General features: G+C 33.2%; 1 protein-coding gene across 8 annotated transcripts in view; it reads right to left on the bottom strand.

Annotated features, from left to right (window-relative positions):
• Nucleotides 1–21,984, bottom strand: part of NIPBL (NIPBL cohesin loading factor) — a 230,179-nt gene that overhangs the window by 36,883 nt on the left and 171,312 nt on the right. For all 8 annotated transcript variants that reach the window (XM_077116990.1, XM_077116994.1, XM_077116996.1 and 5 more), the window contains 8 exons: nucleotides 21,288–21,439; nucleotides 20,596–20,676; nucleotides 19,939–20,039; nucleotides 18,439–18,577; nucleotides 10,786–10,868; nucleotides 9,887–10,019; nucleotides 9,013–9,156; nucleotides 2,531–2,620 (listed from right to left, as the gene is read on the bottom strand). In XM_077116990.1, coding sequence (XP_076973105.1) covers nucleotides 2,531–2,620; nucleotides 9,013–9,156; nucleotides 9,887–10,019; nucleotides 10,786–10,868; nucleotides 18,439–18,577; nucleotides 19,939–20,039; nucleotides 20,596–20,676; nucleotides 21,288–21,439 — 923 coding nt within the window. The remainder of the gene's footprint in view (nucleotides 1–2,530; nucleotides 2,621–9,012; nucleotides 9,157–9,886; nucleotides 10,020–10,785; nucleotides 10,869–18,438; nucleotides 18,578–19,938; nucleotides 20,040–20,595; nucleotides 20,677–21,287; nucleotides 21,440–21,984) is intronic.

Below are 21,984 nucleotides of genomic sequence, written 5' to 3'. Positions count from 1 at the left end.
CTGCTGTTGCGGGTGGTAATGTTCCATAAATGTTTGTTAAGTCTAGCTCATTTATTGTATTATTCAAATTGTTTCTTTATTGATCCTCTGTCTAGATGTTCTGTCCATTGATGAGAGTGGGGAACTGAAGTCTCCAACCACTATGGTAGATGTGTCTATTTCTCTTTTCAGTGTTTGTCTCATGTATTTTGGAGCATTCTGGCTCAGTGCATAAATATTTATGATTGTTATGTCTTATTGAATTGTTCCTTTTATTAATACATAGTGTCCTTCTTTGCCTCTTTTAACTGTTTTACATTTGAAGTTTAATTTGTTGGATATTAATATAGCTACTCCTGCTCTTTTCTGATTGTTATTTGCATGAAATATCTTTTCCCAACCTTTCATCTTTAACCTATATTTACTCTTGAGTCTAAGATGAGCTTCCTGTAGACAGCATATGGATGGGTCCTGTTTTTTAATTCATTCTGCCAGTTTATGTCTTTGATTGGGGAGTTTAATCCATTAACATTTAGTGTTATTACTATACGGGTAGTACTTTCTTCTACCATTTTATCTTTTGGATTTTAAACGTCCTATCTAATTTTTCTTCTCTTTACCTTTACTGACAATTTTCATGTCTACACTCTTCTTCACACCTCTCTCTCCGGTCTTTTCCTATTTGTCTCTAGTGCTTCCCTTTATATTTCTTGTACAGCCGGTCTCTTGGTCACAAATTCTCTCAGTGATTTTTTTGTCTGAAAATGTTTTAATTTCCCCCTCATTTTTGATGAACAATTTTGCTGGATATAGAATTCTTGGTTGGCAGTTTTTCTTTTAGTAACTTAAATATATCATCCCACTGTCTTCTCGTCTCCATGGTTTCTGCTGAGAAATCCATGCACAGTCTTATTGGGCTTCCCTTGTATGTGATGGATTGTTTTTTTCTTGCTGCTTTCAATATTCTCTTTCTCTTTGACATCTGACATTCTGACTAGTATCTTGTAGTATGTCTATTTGGATCTATCTGTTTGAAGTACGCTGCACCTTTTGGATCTGTAATTTTAAGTTTTTCATAAGAGTTGGGAAATTTTCAGTGATAATTTCCTCCATTAGTTTTTCCCTTCTTCTCTCCTTCTGGGACACCCACAGTATGTATATATTCATGTGCTTCATGTTGTCATTCGATTCCCTGAGTCCCTGCTCATATTTTTCCATTCTTTTCCCTGTATTTTCTTTTGCTTGTCAGACTTCAGATGTCCCATCCTCCAGTTCACTAATCCTATCTTCTGCTTCTTGAAATCTGACATTGTAGGTTTCCATTGCTTTTTTCATCTCTTCTACTGTGCCTTTCATTCCCATAAGTTCTGTGATTTGTTTTTTCAGACTTTTGATTTCTTCTTTTTGTTTATTCCTTGCCTTCTTTATATCCTCCCTCAATTCATTGATTTGATTTTTGATGAAGTTTTCCATGTCTGTTCAAACATTCTGAATGAACCGTTTCAACTCCTGTATTTCATTTGAATTATTGGTTTGTTCTTTTGCCTGGGTCATATCTTCAATTTTCCTAGTATGATTTGTTATTTTTTGCTGGCTTCTAGGCATTTGATTACCTTAATTAGTTTATTCTGGAGATTTTTTTTATCACTTTTTTTTACCTAGGATTTTCTTGCAAGATGATTTTGTTGTCTATCTGTTCTGTGACATTCAGTTCAGCTTATTCTGAACCTCTAGCTCAGGTTTTGTTAACAGATTGGAATTTTTACGTTCTTGTTTTCTTGTTTCTTGCCCTGACTGTATGGTGCCCCTTTTTACCCCCTCAGGAGGGTCTACTTAGGTATTATAGACCCCTGCCAGATTTTCCCAGACCAAACTGGCCACCTCTCAGGAGGAAAGGGTCACCTGCATCAGTTTTCCTGAGGGTGAAATCCAGCAGATTGAAAGGCTTTCTTATGAAGCCTCTGGACTCTGTGTTTTTTCCTACCCTGCCCAGTATGTGGCACTTTTCTGCCTGCAAGCCCCACCAGCATAAGGTGATGTAGTGTCTTTAATTTCAGCACTATCCCTGCTAGGGGCGTAGTTGAGATAGAGGAGAGGTTGTAGGCTGGTTTTACTAGCTTCACTTTTCCAGAACCTGGGGTCTGAATTCCTTGAGGGAGAGGTTCCACCTGAGCTGGGCCCCACCCTCTAATAACTTCTTTTAATATGTTAATAGATCATCTAATACATCACCTGGTTTATGTGCACTATGAGGACAAATGAGCTAGTCTCAAAGACAACCTATTGGAAGATTTCTAAATATTCCCTTACTCATGCAATTTCAGTATACTACAATATCTGTACCATAATTCCATAAAACAAATCAATCTATAAGCATTCTTTTTTGTTTAGATTATCAAATATCCCTTCTTTGTTTTATCTTCTCAAAAACCAATACATTCCAAACAACTTAATTTTCCCTTTCCATGCTGTTTCCCAATTTTCTTTTGGAAAATTAAAATAAAACATGTTATTTCCAAAAAGAAAAGACAGAAAGAGAGAGGAATTGTACCACTAATGAAGGATCAGTCTCAGTATTTTCATCCAAGTAATCAAGCAAAGCTTTTTGCAATTGTTGGATTTCATCTTCTCCTCCCGAAACCTACAAGAGTAATAAAATGAGAATGAAATAAATATTACTATTGTGCTTTACTAAATCATCTACTTATAAACAAATCTAAGGAAAAGAACTGATAGATGATAAAGATGAAAATAAAAGAAAGAGCAACTAAAAGGAAGAAACAAGAAAATACTACCTCTGAAAAATGTATCATATATTGATAGCTGACAGTAGTCTTTATTACTATTATTTTAATTAATTTATTTAATTTATTTTTTGGTCTTTATTTCTATGTAACAATATGTCACCTCATTTTTAAAGAGTTCGCAGGTAGCTGACATAAAAATTATCAGAACAATATGTTAAATCCTCAGACTTAGTAAGGCTCTATTACTAGTTTCCTGTCGGGGTGGGGGGGAAACAACCCCAAACTTTTTTTTTTCTTTTTTCTTTTCTATTTTAAAAGAACATAGGTTTATTTTTCACATGTGTCACAGTTCAATATAGGTCTGGGGTGGGAGTATGAGGCTCTGGTTCATAAAGTTGTCAGTCAGGACTCAGGTTGACTGAGGTTCTTGTCATTTCAGCCTAAGACTCTAGGGTTTGTCACACAGAGGAAGACAAAGAGATAGATCAGTGGGAATTAGCAATTAAATGCTTTGGCCTAGATGTGACATATACTACTTCTGTTCATTTTAAGTGATTGAAATTAACTTAAGGGGATGGGAAATTATAATCATTTGGGGGTCAGAGTTGGTTATGAGTGAATTAATGTTTACTGCACTTAGGAATGCTAAAATAATAGTAACTACCTCATAGGACAGTTATGACGCATGTGTATATATTTGATAATACTGCTATTGTTATCATTATACTGTGGTTGTAATGACTTTCTAGAATGTATACTTAGGGTGGAAAGTTCCAGAGAGCTCACTGAACTAAATTTCTAAGAAACAGCATAACTTTTAGAAAGAGACCAGCTCATGACTGATTCCCGATTCTGACATTTAGTGCCTGTACGATTTTGAGACATTTACCTATCCATTATGTTCCTCAATTTCTTTATAATTTAGGACCAATAATGGTTTCTGCTTACAGAGTTTGAGAGGATTAAAGAAGACCAGGGAAATGTAAACCAGGGGTCCCAAATCTTCAACTGATGATGAACACAAATATATACAATTTACTGTAAGAGTGTGGCTCTGAGACATCACTTTTCTTCACCATGGGCAGCCTAGAGCTCCAGGAATGAGTTGTGGTTTGCCCTGAAATCCTCCCCTCACAGCCTCCCATTTGTCCTCAGTGGCTCTGCTGCTTAGAGTGGACATTATATATTAATAAAAGGGGCAATTCACAAGAAGAAATAACAATCGTAAATACATACAAGAAGAAACAACAATTATAAATATATATGCACCTAACTTGGGAGCCCCAAAATACCTGAGGTAAATATTACAAACTAAAGGGAGAACCTATGTACAAAAATAGTTGGAAACTTCATATACACCACTCACATCAATATATTGCTAGAAAGAGGATAAATCTAGACAGAGGATAAATAAGGAAATAGAGAGCTTGAATAATTTGATAAATGAATAGACCTAACAGACATATATATAACACTGTAACCCATAACAGCAGGATACACATTCTTCTCAAGTACCATGGATCATTCTCCAGAACAGACCACATATTGAGTCACAAAATGTCTCATAAGTTTAAAAAGATTGGAATCAGACAATGCTCTTTCTCTGAACTTAATGGAATAAAGGTGGAAATCAACAATAGGTGGAGAACTGGAAAACTAACAAATATATGGAGAGTAAACAACGTGCTCTTAAACAACTACACGGGAAATCAGTATATATCTTGAGATAAATGAAAATGAGAACACAGCCTATCAAAACTTACGGGATGTAGCAAAGGCAGTGTTGGGAAGGACATTTATGCACTAAATGCCTACAATAAAAAGGAAAAGAGAACTAAAATCAAAGACCTAACTACAGACCTGAAGGCGCTAGAAAAAGAACAGCACACCAATTCCAAAACAAAAAGAAAGAGAGAAAAAACAAAGATTAGAGGAGAAATAAGTGAAATTGAGAACAACAACAAAAAAATATATAGAGGAAAATCAACAAAACCAAAAGTTGGTTCATTGAGAAGATCAACAAAATTGACAAACCCTTAGCTAGACTGAGAAAGAAAAAAAACAGAGAAATGCAAACGAATAAAATTAAAAATGAGAAAGGGGACATTAGTACTGATCCCACAGAAATAAAACAGATCATAAGAGGATACTATGAACAACTATATGCCAACAAACTAGACAACTTAGATGAACTGGAAGGTTTCAAAGAAACACATGGACAACCTACTCTAAGTTGAGTAGAAGTAAAAGACTTCAAGAAACCAATTACAAGTAAGAGACTGGAACAGTCATCAAAAACCTCGCAACAAAGTAAAACCCAGGACCAGATAGCTTCACAGGTGAATTCTGTACCAAGCATTCTGGGGAGAATTAATAGCAATCCTGCTCAAAATCTTTCAGAAAATTGAAGAGGAGGGAATACTATCTACCTCATTCTATAAAGCCAACATCACCCTAATACCAAAACAGGATAAACATACTATAAGGAAGGAAAATTACAGACCAACCTCTCTAATGAACATAGATGCAAAAATCCTCAACAAAATCCTTGCAAACCTAATCCAATAGCACATTAAATCCCAGGTAGACAAGGATGGCTCAACACAAGAAAATCAATTAACGTAATACACCACATTAACAAACAGGAGAAGAACCACATGATCATCTTGATTGAAGTAGAAAAGGCATTTGATAAAATCTAGCATTTCTTCCTGAGAAAAACACTTCAAAAGACAGGAATAGAAAGAAACTTTCTCACATATGAAAAACTTATAGCTAACATTGTACTCAATGTTGAAAAAGGGAACGCTTTCTTGTTGAGACTGTAAACAAGACAAGGATGCCTGCTGTCACCACTGTTATTCAACACTGTACTAGAATTTCTAGCTAGAGCAATTAGGAAAAAGAATTAAAGACATCCAAATCAGAAGGGAAGAAGCAAAACTTTCACTATTTGCAGATGATACGATCCTATACCTAGAAAGTCCTGAAAAATCTACTACATAGATATTAGAACTAATAAACGAGTTCAGCAAAGTGGCAGAAAGCAAGATTAACATGCAAAAATCAGTAGTGCTTCTAAACACTAGTAACAAGCAATCTGAGGAGGAAATCAGGAAGAAAATTCCATTTAAGATAGAAACTAAAAAAAATCAAATACCTAGGACTTAATTTAACAAGGATGTAAGGGACCTGTATTCAGAAAACTACAAGGCATTACTAAAAGAAATCAAAGAATGCAATGAAATGGAACAACATTCTGTGTTCATGGACTGGAAAATCTAAATATTGTTAAGATGTCAATTCTACACAAAGTGATTTACAGATTTGATGCAATTTCAATAAAAATTTCAACAGCCTATTTGCAGAATTGGGAAGGCCAATTACCACATTTATTTGGAAGGGTAAGAGCTCTGAATAGCCACAAACATCTTAAAAAAGAAAAATGAAGTTGGAGGACTCTTACTTTCTGACTTTAAAGAATATTACAAAGCTACAGTGGTAAAAACAGCATGGTATTGGCATAAAGATAGGCATACTGATCAATGGACTTAAATTAGAGTTCAGAACTAGATCCTTACATCAACAGTCAACTGATTTTTGACAAGGCGTCCAAGTCTCCCCAATGGGGACAAAATAGTGTCTTCAATAAACGGTGCTGGAAAATCTGGATATCCAAATCCAAATGAACAAAAGAGGACACTTATCTTAAAAAGTCTCCCCAATGGGGACAAAATAGTGTCTTCAATAGACGGTGCTGGGAAATCTGGATATCCAAATCCAAATGAACAAAAGAAGACACTTATCTTAAACCGTCTACAAAAATGAACTTGATATGGACGAAAGACCTAAATATAAAAACTAGAACTATAAAAATCCTAGAAGAAAATGTAGGGACTCAATTTCAAGATCTTGTGGTATGAGGTGGTTACACAGACCTTACACCTAAAGCACAATGAAAGAAAAATTGATATATGGGACCGCCTCAAAATGGAATACTTTTATGCTTCAAAGGACTTTGTCAAGAAAGTGAAAAGGTAGCCTACTCAATGGAAGAAAATATTCAGAAACTACATGTCCAATAAAGGTTTAATATCCAGGATCTGTAAAAGAGATCCTACAACTCAACAATAAAAGACAACCCAATTAAAAAATGGGTAAAAGACATAAACAGACATTTTCCCAAAGAGGATATACAAATAGCTAAAAAGCATAAGAAAAGATGTTTAAGATCACTAGCTATAAGGGAAATGCAAATCAAAACCACGAGATATTATTTCACACTTACCAGAATAACTCTATTAAAAAAAAACAAAACAGAAAACTACAAGTTTTGGAGAGTATGTAGAGAAAAAGGAAAACTTAGTACCTGTTGGTGGTAATGCAGCCACTGAGGAAGATAGTTTGGTGGTTCCTCAGGATGGTAAGTATAGAACTGCCATATGAGCTGATAATTTGGGTACTAGGTATATACTCAGAAGAACTGAAAGCAGCAACGTGAACAGACATTTACACACCAATGTTCAAAGCGGCATTATTTACTGTTCCCAAAGAAGGAAACAATCCAGGTGTCCATCAATCAATGAATGGATAAACAAAATGTGGTAAGAAATGAAGTCATGACGTATGTGACTGTATGGATGAACTTTGAGGACATCGTGTTGAGTGAAATAAATCAGACACTAAAGGACAAATCTTGTATGAATTCACTAATATGAAAATATAACTAGTAAATTCATGGTATTAATATCTAAAACATAGGTCACCAAAAGATAGAATGAGTGCAGAGAATGGAGAGTTGATGCTTTATTCGTGCAGAATATGTAATAAGGTTGATTGTAAATGTTCAGAAATGGATAGAGAAGATGGTAGCTCATTATAGCATAATTAACAGCAATGATATGTGGGTATTACTGTGCTGAAAAGCAAAGTTTAGAGCCATGTAAGTCAATAGAAGGAAAGTCACAGGATGAAATATGGGACTATAGAGCACAGTGAACCCTCTTCAGGGTGAAAACATCCTAGAATTGGAGATGAATGAACAACTCTGAATATACTAGAAAACACTGTACTGTTTAGATGGATTGTATGGTACGTGAATTTATCTCAATAAAAGTGCTTTTAGAATAAAAGAATGATGAGAATATAGCAAAAGAACACAAAAACCAGTCTGAAGAGTCTCTGGGAGGTAAAATGGATAATTTGGGCAATAAATAACAATAACATCGGATTTTAGTCTATTAAATAGGACAGGTAGTACTGTATTAATGGTAATTTCTTGATTTTGGTAGTTGTACTATGGGTACATAAGTAAGAACTCTTGTTTGTAGAAAATATAGACTATGCAATGGTGGTTAATTTACACAATGTATTAGAACCACCTAAAAGGCTTGTTAAAACACAGACTGCTGGTTCCCACCTCCAAAGTTTCTGATTCCACAGTCCTGTGCAGGGCCCTCAGAATTTGTATTTCTAATAAGTTCCCAGGTGATGCTGATGCTGGTACTGCTTGTCTAGGGAAATCACACTTTGATAATCAATGCACAGGAGAATTCTTGGGTAATGGGGTATTATATCTGCAACTTAACTTCAAATCGTTCAGGAAAAAAAATTTATGCAAATACATATGTATATTTTTAAAGCAACTGTAAATTGTCAACATTGAGGAATATGGGTGACATATTGATGAGAATTCTTTGTACTATTGTTCTAACTTTTCGTAAGTTTGCTATTATTTCAAAATAAAAAGGAATAGAAAGAAAATGAAAAGAAGAGATAAAAATGATGGAATTAGAGATAGTTCTCCATCAATTTTCTTAAGAATTTTTTGTATTACTGCCACATCATCCACATTTTGAAAAAAAAAATGAAGCAATAAAACACTTTTTTCCCTAACTTTCTAATATAATGAAAGGAAAAGAAGCCCTCCTTACCCCTCCCCCAAATAAAAAGACACAGATTCAGAGGTATAGAACAATCTAATTGGGTGTGCTAAATTATCACTTTGGTAAACTAAAGATTTAAATAAAATCAGCATAAAACTAGATGTGAAATAGCATATACATTCATAAAGCCTTTCACACACAAAAAAAGATTTATATAAATCACTTAAAGGTTTCTCTTAGACTTTTATAATTCACTCTTGGATCTTCTTCTTTGGGGCTTTTAAATTAACAGGTTACTTTTTAGAAGTATAAATCTTTTTGTGAATCTGCAAAATGAAATGTAACATTAAGATAAGAATATGTTAAGAAAGTACATAAATTTTAATCCTTTGTCTGAATACCTGTTTTAAAATTCGTTCTATAGACCCTTGATCCATTTTGCTTGTAACTGCATCTTTCCTGAGTCTTGCAGCAACAGTTCCAAGGTAATCAAGAGACGCTACTCTTAAAGCCATCTCTGTTGACTTGTTACTGAATTGATGAACCTAAGCATCAAAATAAAGTAGGTTTGCTATGAATTTAAATCATTCATGTTTTAATAGCAATTTATCATACAAATTACAAAAAAATTATAGACTACACCTTCTTATGACCAACAGAGTTGATTTTCTTTATACGTAGGTTGGATTCTTTATTTGTTTAAAAAGGACATGACTAAGAATTTCTTAAGCTGGAATTCTGATACTCATGAAACTCTATCTTGATTTTAGAATAGTTTAATATATTTTCTACTTCACAAAACGTAAGCTCTCAAAAGCTTTATTTTTCATGTGTAAACATAACATAAATATAAAATAAATGACAATATTTTTGTGCATTTCCATATTGTGTTATATAATGGACTATAAAGTACCATATATTTTTAGAAATATTCTTAAAGATGACAAATAGTTCACAATTTGGTTTCATGATTTGAAATGAATAACTAACAATTTGTGACTCAAAGTTAAGAAATACTTTTAATTAGCAATACAACTCTTCCAAGCATTGTTTTCTTATCTTATTTAACGAAACAAAAGCACCAAAACTCACATATTTGAAAAATTTCCATAAGGTACTGACAGTATTGCATACAATTATGCACATGCAAAATAGAGATGCAATGGTCATATTTCCTTACACATTTTAAAAGAATTTCATCATCTGTGAATCAGAGTACATCCTCATTATGTTGTCTTCTAGTAATGTAATAATCTTTAAATGCTATACTCTTACCAACAATCTCCCTAACAAACTAAGGAGTAGTTCAGCAGCTGGCCATTCAGGTTTATTGACTGTTGAAAGAAGGTCTTGAACAAAATTTTCAAATAGTGGTCTGTAATCTTCTTCACCTTGCTTACTACCACATCTGTTCAAAGATAAATAATGAAAAGGCTGTGAATTTAGGTGACATGTGCCCGAACGTGACTGAAATTTTGTTACTAAGTTTATTCTATATATATTTAGTAATAAGGTATAGGAGAATCCATGAAATAAAATTTAGTTTAAAATGAATTTTTTTCTCAAACTTTATTTTTCCCCCACTGTAGGGATTTTATTAACTAATAGCAACAATACTTTCTTCTAAGTAAAACAAAATTTTAAAAATGACCACTGTTTTTCTCTTTAAAACATTAACATGGCGGCTATGTAATCTTTCACCACATACGTTACTAAAGAGAAAATTTTTAATATGCCAATTGCCCCATTTTTAAACAAAGGAAATTAAGGGCCAGGGAGACAAATACTTCAAGGTTCAGGTTATGGGTTATCTTATTTAATGAAATGAAAGCACCAAAACTCACATATTTGAAAAATTTCCACAAGGTACTGACAGTATTGCATACAATTATGCACATGCAAAATAGAGATGCAATGGTCGTATTTCCTTACACATTTTAAAAGAATTTCATCATCTGTGAATCCTCATTATGTTGTCTTCTAGTAATGTATATATACATTTAAATTAACTTTTAATGCTATATATAAAGCATTTTATATATAAAATAAATATATGATTTTATATATAAATCATTTTATATATTTTATATATAAATCTGGATTAAACATTCTCTTGAATGAACTATTTTCTATGCTGTGGAAAGTACAAACAGATTTATGTTATTTTTACTAACTTTTTAAGGAATATGGAGAGGAAGTTTTGGGCTGTTCGCATGGCTGTTTCATAAGAGTTGGTAATGACAACATCCTGATCGACCTAGAATGAGAAAAATGAAATTATAGAGATATCAGAGGAAGAAATCACCAAGAAGTCAGCTCAGTCATAAGCCCATGCTATTACTAAATAAGGGTAATAAGTTTAAATATTAAAATGCTTAAATTATCATTTATATATATAAATCAGCCACAATTAGCATACTAAACATACTTCAAGATTTTACAAAAACAACAAAAAATTAGAATTCATTTATATTTAGCAAATAAGCAAAAGAGTAACAAATTGGTAAAAGAGTTAGTAAATGTAATAGCAATAGTTGCTTATCCCAATCCAAATCACAGCAAGATGAAATCAATTCAAATTACAAGAGATTTTAGAAAAAAAAATACTGCAGGCCCCTTTAAGATACTGGAATATAACAACAAAAGAAAATTCAACTCCTTTATTATAAATTTCAAGACTAGGATGTAAATAGGCAATTCAGAGTTGTAGAAATGCCAAAGATAAATAAACATAGGAAGACTCAAGCTCACTAATAACCTCGGGTATATTAAAGTGTCTCACACTGGCAGTTATTCACACCGAGTTCTTCCACACTAGGAAAAATGATAGTGGGAACACAAAGTAGAAATTAACTGACAAATTGCAGTAAAGCCGAAAATGTATATAATACACTATGGTCTAACTACTCTGCTTCTAAGGAGTATCTAGAGAAACTATTACTTGAGGTTGAGATACAGTTATTTGATGCGTTTGACTCAAATAAAAAAGAATACGGTATGAGATATGTGTATTAAAAGCAAGGTGCCATTCCCCAACAGAATCTTTGAACAACTCTTAAAGGAATGGGGGAAAACGGATAAGGGGTTGCAGTAATCAGAAGAGTATCAAAATAAACACCTTTAAAAAGTAAAAGCTTGTGGCACTCTTGTTGGCCCATCACCCATCCCATCCCAGGGCAGTGTGGAGCCAGTCTGTGTTCCCATTCTGGGTTCTAGGCCCTCAATCAGGAAGGAGCAGAGTAATCCCTATGTATATACCATGATGCCTTTTTGTTGGTACCAACCTATAGGGTAGACTGAAAAACTGAAACAAAAGTTTTGCCTCGGACTCACCATGCCAGAACTTGCCCTGAAGGCAGAAGTAGCTTACAGACATCTATAGCAGTCTAAGAAACAATTAAGTCAATAAATGTGGCTCTGGGACAGTATTACCTGCTTTCAGTCATACAACAGTGCACCCGAAAAGGGGGAAAAAGTCTATTTAAAAGCGAGTAAAGGGGGCATGTGAATTCCTAAGGCCACAAGCAAGCACAAATCTAGGACAAAGGTCAAGCTCAACCAAGAAAGGAGAGGTCACTGCACTTCACTTTCACCTCAGGCTGATCCCAGTGACAGCAGAGCTAAACTTTGAAGGAGAGTACCAGCCAATGTAGATCAATTTGCAAAAACGGTGAAAGGCTGTTTTTTTTTTTTGCTTTGATTTGTTTCCCTCGTTGTATCATAGCTGGATACAAACTTAAGGAACAGACAGCTCAGGGACTAAATCCCAGAGTTAACACTTTAAAATATTAAAATGTGCAGTGTGCTTAGAAAACTAAGTATCAAGTTGCCCTATGACCTGGCAATACCAAACTCAGTATAAACCCAGAAGAGTAGAAAGTAGTGACACAAACAGACACTGGCACATCAATGTTCCTAGCAGCACTTTTCACAATTGCCAGAAGATGGAAACAATCCAAGTGCCTATCACAGATGAGTGGATAAACAAAACGTGGTATATACATACGATGGAATATTATGCAGCAGTAAGACAAAATGAGATACTAAAGCATGTGACAACATGGATGTACCCTGAGGACATACGCTGAGTGAAATAAGCCAGATACAAAAGGATAGATATTGTACAATTTCACTGTTATAACTCTGGTAAAGGTAATCTCAGAGGTTTGCACTGTAGAATACAGGTACGGTACACAGAAGCTAGATTCTGGGGAAAAATTACCCAATGAGGTTCAACTTAAATGTGATGGTAGCTAATTAGGGGGATTATGAGAAACATTCCCATATTGAAGATGAATATGATGAAAGGGGATGTATAGTGCCATGTATCCATCAATTAACTCTACAATTATAAAGTTCTTGCATAAACTCTTTCAAACGTTTGCTCTTGTACAAAAAGTCAATGAAAGAGGGGTATAAGGGAAAAGTAATATTGCGAGCTATGGCGTATAGTTAGAAGATAGAAACAGTACCACAGCAATTTCAGAGGTAAACAATTGTGGGGGAGGGACAAGAAATTAGGGGAGGTTTTGATTTGATAAGTGGTAATGTTGTATTTATCAGTTCTCTGTCTCTTTGGACCAGTGAAACCTGTCTAAAATTGAGAGTGATGCTGAGCGTACAACCAAGAGAGGACACTGTAAGTCATGATTTATTTTGAACTTTATCCATGATGCCGAATGGATGTAGGAGGCCAAAGGTTACAATGAAGTGAAGTTGAAAGGTACATTGTGATATATTTATATATGATAGAATACTGTGCAGCTACAAAAAAGGAATGATGCCATGAGAGATGCAACAAACTGAATGAGCCTTGGAGACAATGTGTCGTGCAAAATAAGCCAGAAACAAAAGAACAAATACGCTATGGTCTCTATCAGAAAATATTTATAAGAAAATTGGAATCTAGATTGTGAGCTCTTATAGCAGCCATACTTAGTCTGAAATTATAAGTGTATTTCTAGTTTCTGAGACATTGAGCTCTATGTGTATAAGCTGTTATTTCCCTGAAACTCTGAGTACCTCTGTGACATCTAAGATTCAGTGCTGGAGTTCTGAAGCTCTCAAAGTCACGACTATTACATGCAAAAACAGTTAAAGTAACAGAAAAAGAGATCAGGCTTCAATTAGAGATAAAAATGAAGTTGATCTGGTTAGGGCTAAGGTAAATCAGAATACAGAGCAAAAGATAGTAGTATATGTACTCTAGAGCTTCAACTACTGTAAGAGACCAAAGGTAGAGAGGTTTATTGTGTCTAGAGGGTAAATTTTCTGTAACACACAATCTAATCAACTTGTCTGGACAGTCATTTAAACAATCCAAACACATGGTACCCAGACGGGAATGAAATCTGGTAATTCTGTACAGCTTAATGTAATACCTGGAGACATCTAAGAATATGGTGGGCTGATAATTAAAAACATTGGTAGAGTCCCTTGAGGGACTGGAGATATAGAAATATTAAATTTTCCCTTCTTGGAAACTCCTGGTATTCTCTTAAACACTAGAAAGTCCCAGGAAAATAGCCCAATGCCTTAATTTTGAAGCCTGCCCTTATGAAACTTATTTCTGTAGTGGAGAAGCTAAGACTACCTATAATAATGCCTAAAAGTTGCTTACAGGAAACCTCTCTGCTCAGATGCAGCCTCTCTCTCTCTAAGCCCAACATTGCAAGGAAAATTATGAGCCTCCCTCATACGAAGAACATGACACACAGGGGTAAAAATCTCCCTGACAATGGGGGGGCATGACTCTCAGGGTTAAGCCTGGTCCTGGCATGGACGGACCAGTGGCTAAGAGAGTTCAAATGGATTATATACGGACAAAGGGGCCAATTCAACAAGAAGACATATAACGTTTGTAAATTTAGTTACACCTAAAGGCAGAGCCCTGAAATATGGGAAGCAAATACTGACAGATTTGAAGGCAGAAATAGACAGTTCTATTAATCTCTAACAAAAGAATTTATTAGACCACTTTCAACAGTGGATAGAACATCTAGACAGAGTGATGCTGAGTCAATGAAATGAGTACAAAGAGTCAATGAAAGTCTTCTGTTTCCTTATTGTTTCAATAAGACTTTAGTGATACTCTAAACGAACTAGACCTAACAGACATACATAGAACACTTCACCCAACAACAGAAAATGCATTCTCCTCAAGTGCCCATGGATTGATCTCCAGGATAGACCATACGCTGGATCACAAAACAAGTCTTGATGAATTAAAAAATACTGCAATCATACAGTGATTCTTTTCAGATCACTATGGGATGAAACTAGAAATCAGTAACAGAGGGAGAAAATGGAAAATTCACAAATAACGTGGAAATTAAACACATTCTCAACAAAAGGAGAAATCACAAGGAAAATAAGGAAGTATCTCGAAGCAAATGAAAATGCAAACTCACACCCAAACTTTGAGGATGCAGCAAAGACAGTCCTAAGAGGGAAATTTAATGCTTACACTAAAAAAAAAAAAAAAAAAAAAAAAAAGGAGAAAGATCTTAAAATAGCGGCCTAATCTCAGAAATGGAGACTCTAGAAAAATAAGATCAAACTAAACACAAGGAAGCAGAAAGAAGGAAAAAACATAGCAAAGTGGTGAGAAAAAGAAATCAAATTGGAAAGAAAGAAGTAAAACTTTCCCTATTTCCAGATGACACAATTTTATAAAAAGAAAATTCACAAGGAAGTTACTAGAGCTAATAAATGAATTCATTATAATGCTGGAGTACAAGATCTTAACGCAAAAATGAGTACTGTTTCTAAACACTAGTAATGAAGAATATGAAAAGGAAATAAGAAAAACACCATTATAATAGCAACTAATAAATTAAATTATTTAGGAATAAATTTAACTAAGGCTGTAAAGGACTTAAAACCAAGAAAAGTACAAAATATTTTCAAAAGAAATGAAAGACCTAAATAAATGAAAGGATATTTCATGTATTCGAAGACTAAATATTGTTAAAAATGTCAATTTTACCCACAGAAAATTATAGATTCAATACATGTCAGTAAAAATTCCAACAACTTCTTTGCAGAAATGGAAAAGCCTATCATCAAACTTATTTTAATAAAAACAATCTTGGGAAAGAAGAACAAAGTTAGATGATCCATACTTTCTGATTTTAAAATCTATTACAAAGCTACATGAATCAACAGCATGGTTTTGACACAATGACACTCATAAGGTCTAATGGAATAGAATTAAGAGTTCAGACATAAACCCTCCCTTCTTTGGCAGACCGATTTTTGACAAGGGTGTCAAGAATACTGAACAGGGAAAGACTAGACTCTTCAACAAACAATGCAGTGCTGGGAAAACTAGATATCTAAATGCAAAAGAATGAAGGTGGACTCTTACCTAACATAATGTACAAAAATGAACTCAAAATAGATAAAAAAAAACCTAAATATAATAACTAAAATGATTAAACTCCTAGAAGAAAACATAGGGAGGCATCTCAGGACTTTTTGTTAGGAATGGTTTCTTAAGACTGTACACCCAAAGCATGGGCAATAAAAGAAAAAATAAATACTGGAATTCACCAAAATTAAAATGTTTGTGCATCAAAAACCTCCTCGTGAAAGTAAAAAGACATCCTACTCAATGGGAAAAAATATCTGGAAACCATATAGCCAATAAAGCTTTAATATTCAGAATATATACAGAAATCTTATAACTCAACAACAAAAAGACAAACAACTCAATTTAAAAATGGGTAAAAGTGTTGACTGGACATTTCTTTAAAGAAGAAATAGCAATGGCCAATAAATACATGAAAAGATGTTCAACATCATTAGACATTAGTGAAATGTAAATCAAAACCACAGTGGGAGAAAGATCAAATAAGAGGGAGGAGTGTAACAGAGAAGTTAGGATTTAACAAATGATTATCACTACTGAATCATTATATAGATATTTTCTTCTAGTGTCTAGTGTATTAGAACAGTCAGAAGGAAATTCCTGAAACTGTGGAACTGTAACCCATACCATACTTTGAAATTTGCTCTATAACTACTTGTTAAATTGAACTTTGAAATTTATCACTTTTCTGTATATATTTCACAGAAAATAAAAAACTAACAAACAAAAACAATGAAATAACATTTCATACCCACTAAAACGACTACTTTCAGAAAACTGCGATGTAATAAGGGTTGTAGAGGATGTATAGAAACAGGAACTCTCTTACATTGTTGGTGGGAATGTAAAATGGTGCCACCATTGTAGAAAACAGTGGCAGTTCCTCAGAAATTTACATATAGAATTATCGTATGATCTGGCAACCCCCTTTTAGGTATATGCCCCAAAGAACTGACAGCAGGGATATGAACAAATATTTTCACACTGATGTTCATAGTGGCATTATTTACAATTGTCAAAAGATGGAAGTAACCCAAGAGTTGTTATTCAGCTGTAAAAAGAAAGTTCTGACATATGTGACAACACAGGTCAGCTTTGAAGACATTATACTGACAGAAATAAGCCAGATACAAAAGGATAAACATTGTAAAATCTCACTAATACTGAAATAATTAGAATAAACAAATTCAGAGTCAAATACTAGAATATAGGTTACTAGGAGCCAAGGCAGGGGTAGGGAATGGGGAGCTAATCCCTAGTTGGTACACAGTTTCTGTTTGAAATAATGGAAAAAAATTGGTAATGGATGGTGGTAATGATAGCACAATATTGTGAACATAACACCGCTGAATTATGTAAGTGAATGTGTTTGAAGGAGAAATTTTATATTGTATATATGTAACCAGGAAAAATGTAAAAAAAAAAAAATATTACCAAGACATATGATTGTACATTACAGTGTGAAACTATGAACTATTTAATAGTATAATTATAATAGTATTGTCTCATCAATTTTAATAAAGCCACAACACTGATGCAAAGTGTTAATAAAAGGAAAAACTGAATGCATAAGGTGAGGATGGGAACTCTTTGTTTTCTGCCTGATTTTTCTGTAAACTTATAATTTCTCTTAAAGAGAGAGAGAGGCAGAGAGAAAAAAGAATGACTGGGAAAAGAAAAAAAGGAAAAAGACTGAGGAACTGATTCAGCTTAAAGGAGACTAAGAAGACGACTACTAAATGCAGTGTGGGTTCCTAGATGCATCCAGAAAAATAAAGAACACTGGGGGTCAACTGGCAAAAATCAAATAAGATCTGTAGATTAAATAGTATTGAATCAAAGTTAATTCTGATTCTTGATCAATAGGCTGTGTTTACATAAGACATTAATATTTGGGGAATTTCGAATAAGAGTAAATAGGAATTCTTTGTACTATTTTTGCAGTATTTTTGTAAAATTAACAATATATAAGGAAGTAAAATTACTATTTCTCTTGAATTTTTGTTTATGTACAAGTATGGAATTTGGGAAAATTATAATCTTTATGGAAAAAAGCTGATATTAGCTGTAAGCTATCTGTCATGATGGCATAAATGCATTTTTTACATGAATTCCAAACTACATATATCATAATCGTATGCTATATATTGATATTACATATAATACTATTGGCTTTCACATTCCATATTTCATTTGTGTTGAACAACCTGATAAGAGAAGCATTCAGGTATAACATTTTATAGTCGAGGAAACACGCTCAGAAAGATTCAAGTGACTTATGTTTCATGATTGGGAGATGTAAGAGAATCCGAACTCCAGTGTAACATTCTTAAGGAACTTAAATTCTAGGCATTAAACCTACTTAGGAACTTCAATTTTATAAGAATGAGGAAGAATATAGGTGCTTCCTTCCCTAAAAGTACAAAATAGTAAAACTTTTAAAAGTTTTACTTACCTTTTTATTTGAATCCTCTTCTGAATTAGCATCTTTCTCCGATGACGGTAAGTGCACTACACACTGAATAAGTTGTAAAACCAGTGCTGTAACCATCTGAATATACATAGGCTCTCCATCCATATCACTACTGTTTAACCTGTTATGGAAAAGAAAAAATTTATATCATACAGAGTGCGAAGATAATTTCATTTTACATAATACCTGTAATCTATATTTTTCAGTATTTTTATTTACCAGAAGTATAGACACGATCTTTAGTGCTTATAATGGTTCCCTATGTCTAATTATTTTTAATTAGAAAAAATATCAAGTAAATGTGAATGCACACTCAGGTAATTAAAATAAGTATAAGGAAAAACACCGTATTTAATAGAAATGTCTATATTTTATAGGCACTACAGATAATGAATTTATACTGAAAATAAAATGAAGAAATATTTCTTAAAATAATTTATTTAAACATTGGTAAAGTCTTCAAGGTTTCTAAACGCCCACAAATTCTGGTATTCATATTCTAATTTTAAAATGTTACAAAGCTCTCATCAGTGCTAAAGTATGAGGTCAGGGGCACAGTTACGAAATACTATTTCTAACTATTTTGTTCTATAGATATTTTAGAAATGTAAGAATTCTTTTATATGCTGATAGTTTTTCTTCAGGTTTAATATTAATATACAATTATTCAAAAAAATTAAGATAAAATTACTATTTTAGAGAAGACAGCTTTTGAAGTAAGTTAAAACACTGCTACACACCAAGTCAAACCATTTATCAGTCAGGGATATTACGATGATAAACATCCACAATGAAAAAGATAATGCTGACTACAGTAGCTGATAATATCCTCTAGATAGTCTACTTTGTGATTTAAAAGCATTTCATTCTGATATCTGTTCTCTATACGGCCATTAGAGTAATTTTTCAACTTTCTCTTGAAATATTATTTAACAGCTTCCCATTGTCCAACGATCAAGTCCGAATTCCTTAGTATGGCTTACAAAATTCTCTTTGAACTTTCCACAACTCATCTCAACCACTGCTAAATTGCTATTCCCATATAGACCAGTGGTTCTCAACTAGGAATGATTTCACCCCCCAGCAACATTTGTCAGTGTCTGGAGATAATTTTGGTTGTCACAACTGGAAGGTGGAATGTTTCTATTGGCACCTGGTGGGTAGAAGTCAGAGTTGCTGCTACGTATCCTACAACACACAGTATATCTCTCCATAACAAAGTGTAATCCAGCTCAAAATGTCAGTAGCACGAGACTGAGAAACCCTATTACACATTTTACATATTAGAACCACTGGACCATCTCTAAGCCTCCTGAATACGCCAAGTTATTTCATACATCTAAGCTAGTCTTCATGCTATTTTGGATGTTTTCTCTCTTTCTTACTTGCTCATTAAAACAAATTACACAAAAATGATGAAGAACAAATGTATGATGGCTATAATATAGTGGAGTTCCACATTACATTTGACTTCTAAGTTACCTGAAATTCCGTAAACTCCTCTTGCTGGTTGGTAATCTTGCAAGTGAAGTAAAAATTTCTTCCAGAATTAACTGTCTGTGTTTTTCATATCTTGAGAATACCTGTTTAGTAATTACAAGATTCCAAATTAAGCTCATTATAATTAACTAAAAACAAAACAAAAATGACACTAGTCTTAATACTAATAAAAAGTGATAAAAATACTATTTGGCATTTAGAATTAATGTCTTTAACATCTTCAATGGTAATCAAACAATTTGCTCAATTGTTCTATCATTAATTATAACATACTTATAGAAGTCAAAAGGGTGTACTTGTTTCATTTAGGGGTGACTGAAAGTAAAACAAGATTTAAATGATTTTAAACCATTATGATTTTATTGTATATACCAAGGTATTACTAACTGAAATATTTTTTAGTATTTACAAGCACTTTTAAATTTTGATAAAAAGAGAACTGTCCAACAAATTCATGAAACTGAAAAATTAGTTCTCAATCCATAAAATCTAAAACACACTAAAATAGTCCTTATGTTGAAATAAGTTTACTGGAAAACTTGAATTTTCATTAATGTTTGAAACAGTGGATTAAATCATGCCAATTCTATTTTATTTGGGGGATAAATAAGAATATAAATTGATGAAAAGCAAACTTACTGCAGTGACTAACTTAATGGCACACAACTGAAGTTCACTGACATTTTCCACAAAAAATGGTGTTATTCCCATTGATGATACCTACAAAAAAAATAAAAAATAAAAAAAAGAGAGAGTAATTCATACATTTATTTAGTTGAGTTCAGTAACATTTAAGAGTAATTCATACATTTATTTAGTTGAGTTCAGTAACATTCTACCTCATTAAATTTCAACACATTCATAAACTCATGAGAAAACACCAAAAGAGCTTTTCCTTTTCCTTCATCTAATCAACATCTCGTCCTTTCTCTGTTTCCCTTCACTGTCAGGCACATTATTAGCACATTAGTACCTTCCTTCACAGCTGCCATTCCCCTAATCTCCACATTTTGGACTGATAATGTCACAGGAATATAAAAATCCCAAAAAACATTTTGCTATACTAGATAAAAGATATTCTAACACATTGTAAAACAAATGGTAACTTATCCTCCAAATAATTTAAAGTTTGGAATTTATACTCAATTCATCTGTCTTTTGGCCAAAATGTTTATTTTTTAAACTTCCCTGAACTTTCATTTCTTCAATTTAGTAGAGCGTTCTTTGAATTGGAAAAGTTAACAGTCTTTTACTGAACAAGATTATACTGGACTCAATCAGAACCTCTACTGTTAAACTGTTTAGTCTAAAAATGTTTCTGAAAAACTTACCTGAAGAATTGTTGTGTCTGTAAGAAGTTGTATCTCTAGCAATTCTGATAAGCTGCTAACAATATCACAAACTTTGTTATAAAGCATCACTATTACTCTCTGCTTATGAGTAGAACATTTGGCCCGTTTTGCCTTTGAACTCAATAAACCTCCTGAAATGAAAAAAATTCAAAACAGGGAAAATATTGACAAATAATTTTTAGTCAACAGTACTAAAACTGTTTTCTGAATTGAGAACATACTTTTTTTGTTTACATAAAACTACAAACTGTCAAATAAAGTCAGTTATTTACTAGAAGAGAAAATTATTCTTCAGGGTTATTTAATTAGAAAGTTAAACATCCCTATAATAGATAATCAACATCATATTTCAGTGGCTATTAAAATCTTGTATCTAAAATATTATTTTACTTTTATTTCTATTTTTTCTGTTGGAGCAGGATTAAAATTATATTTCCTTTTAAATTAATTACTATGAAACAGTTTGTGATCAAATGTAATTATCCATGAAGTTAAATTTGCCCTTCCCCTAACTGTATACATTATCTATTTCTTTGCTCATTTATAAAGGCTAAGAATATAAGGAATCCATTTTGCAGATAACTACTATTTGGGGTAAAATTAGGGAAAAGTGATAAAATGGAACCAGAAGATGATATTATCTGAGATTTTCCATGACTACTAGAAATTACTTCTA

Source organism: Tamandua tetradactyla, chromosome 9 (genome assembly GCF_023851605.1).
Source record: "Tamandua tetradactyla isolate mTamTet1 chromosome 9, mTamTet1.pri, whole genome shotgun sequence".
Taxonomy (NCBI): domain Eukaryota; kingdom Metazoa; phylum Chordata; class Mammalia; order Pilosa; family Myrmecophagidae; genus Tamandua; species Tamandua tetradactyla.
Note: the sequence above shows the minus strand (reverse complement) of the source record. Positions and strands in the feature narration are given on the sequence as shown.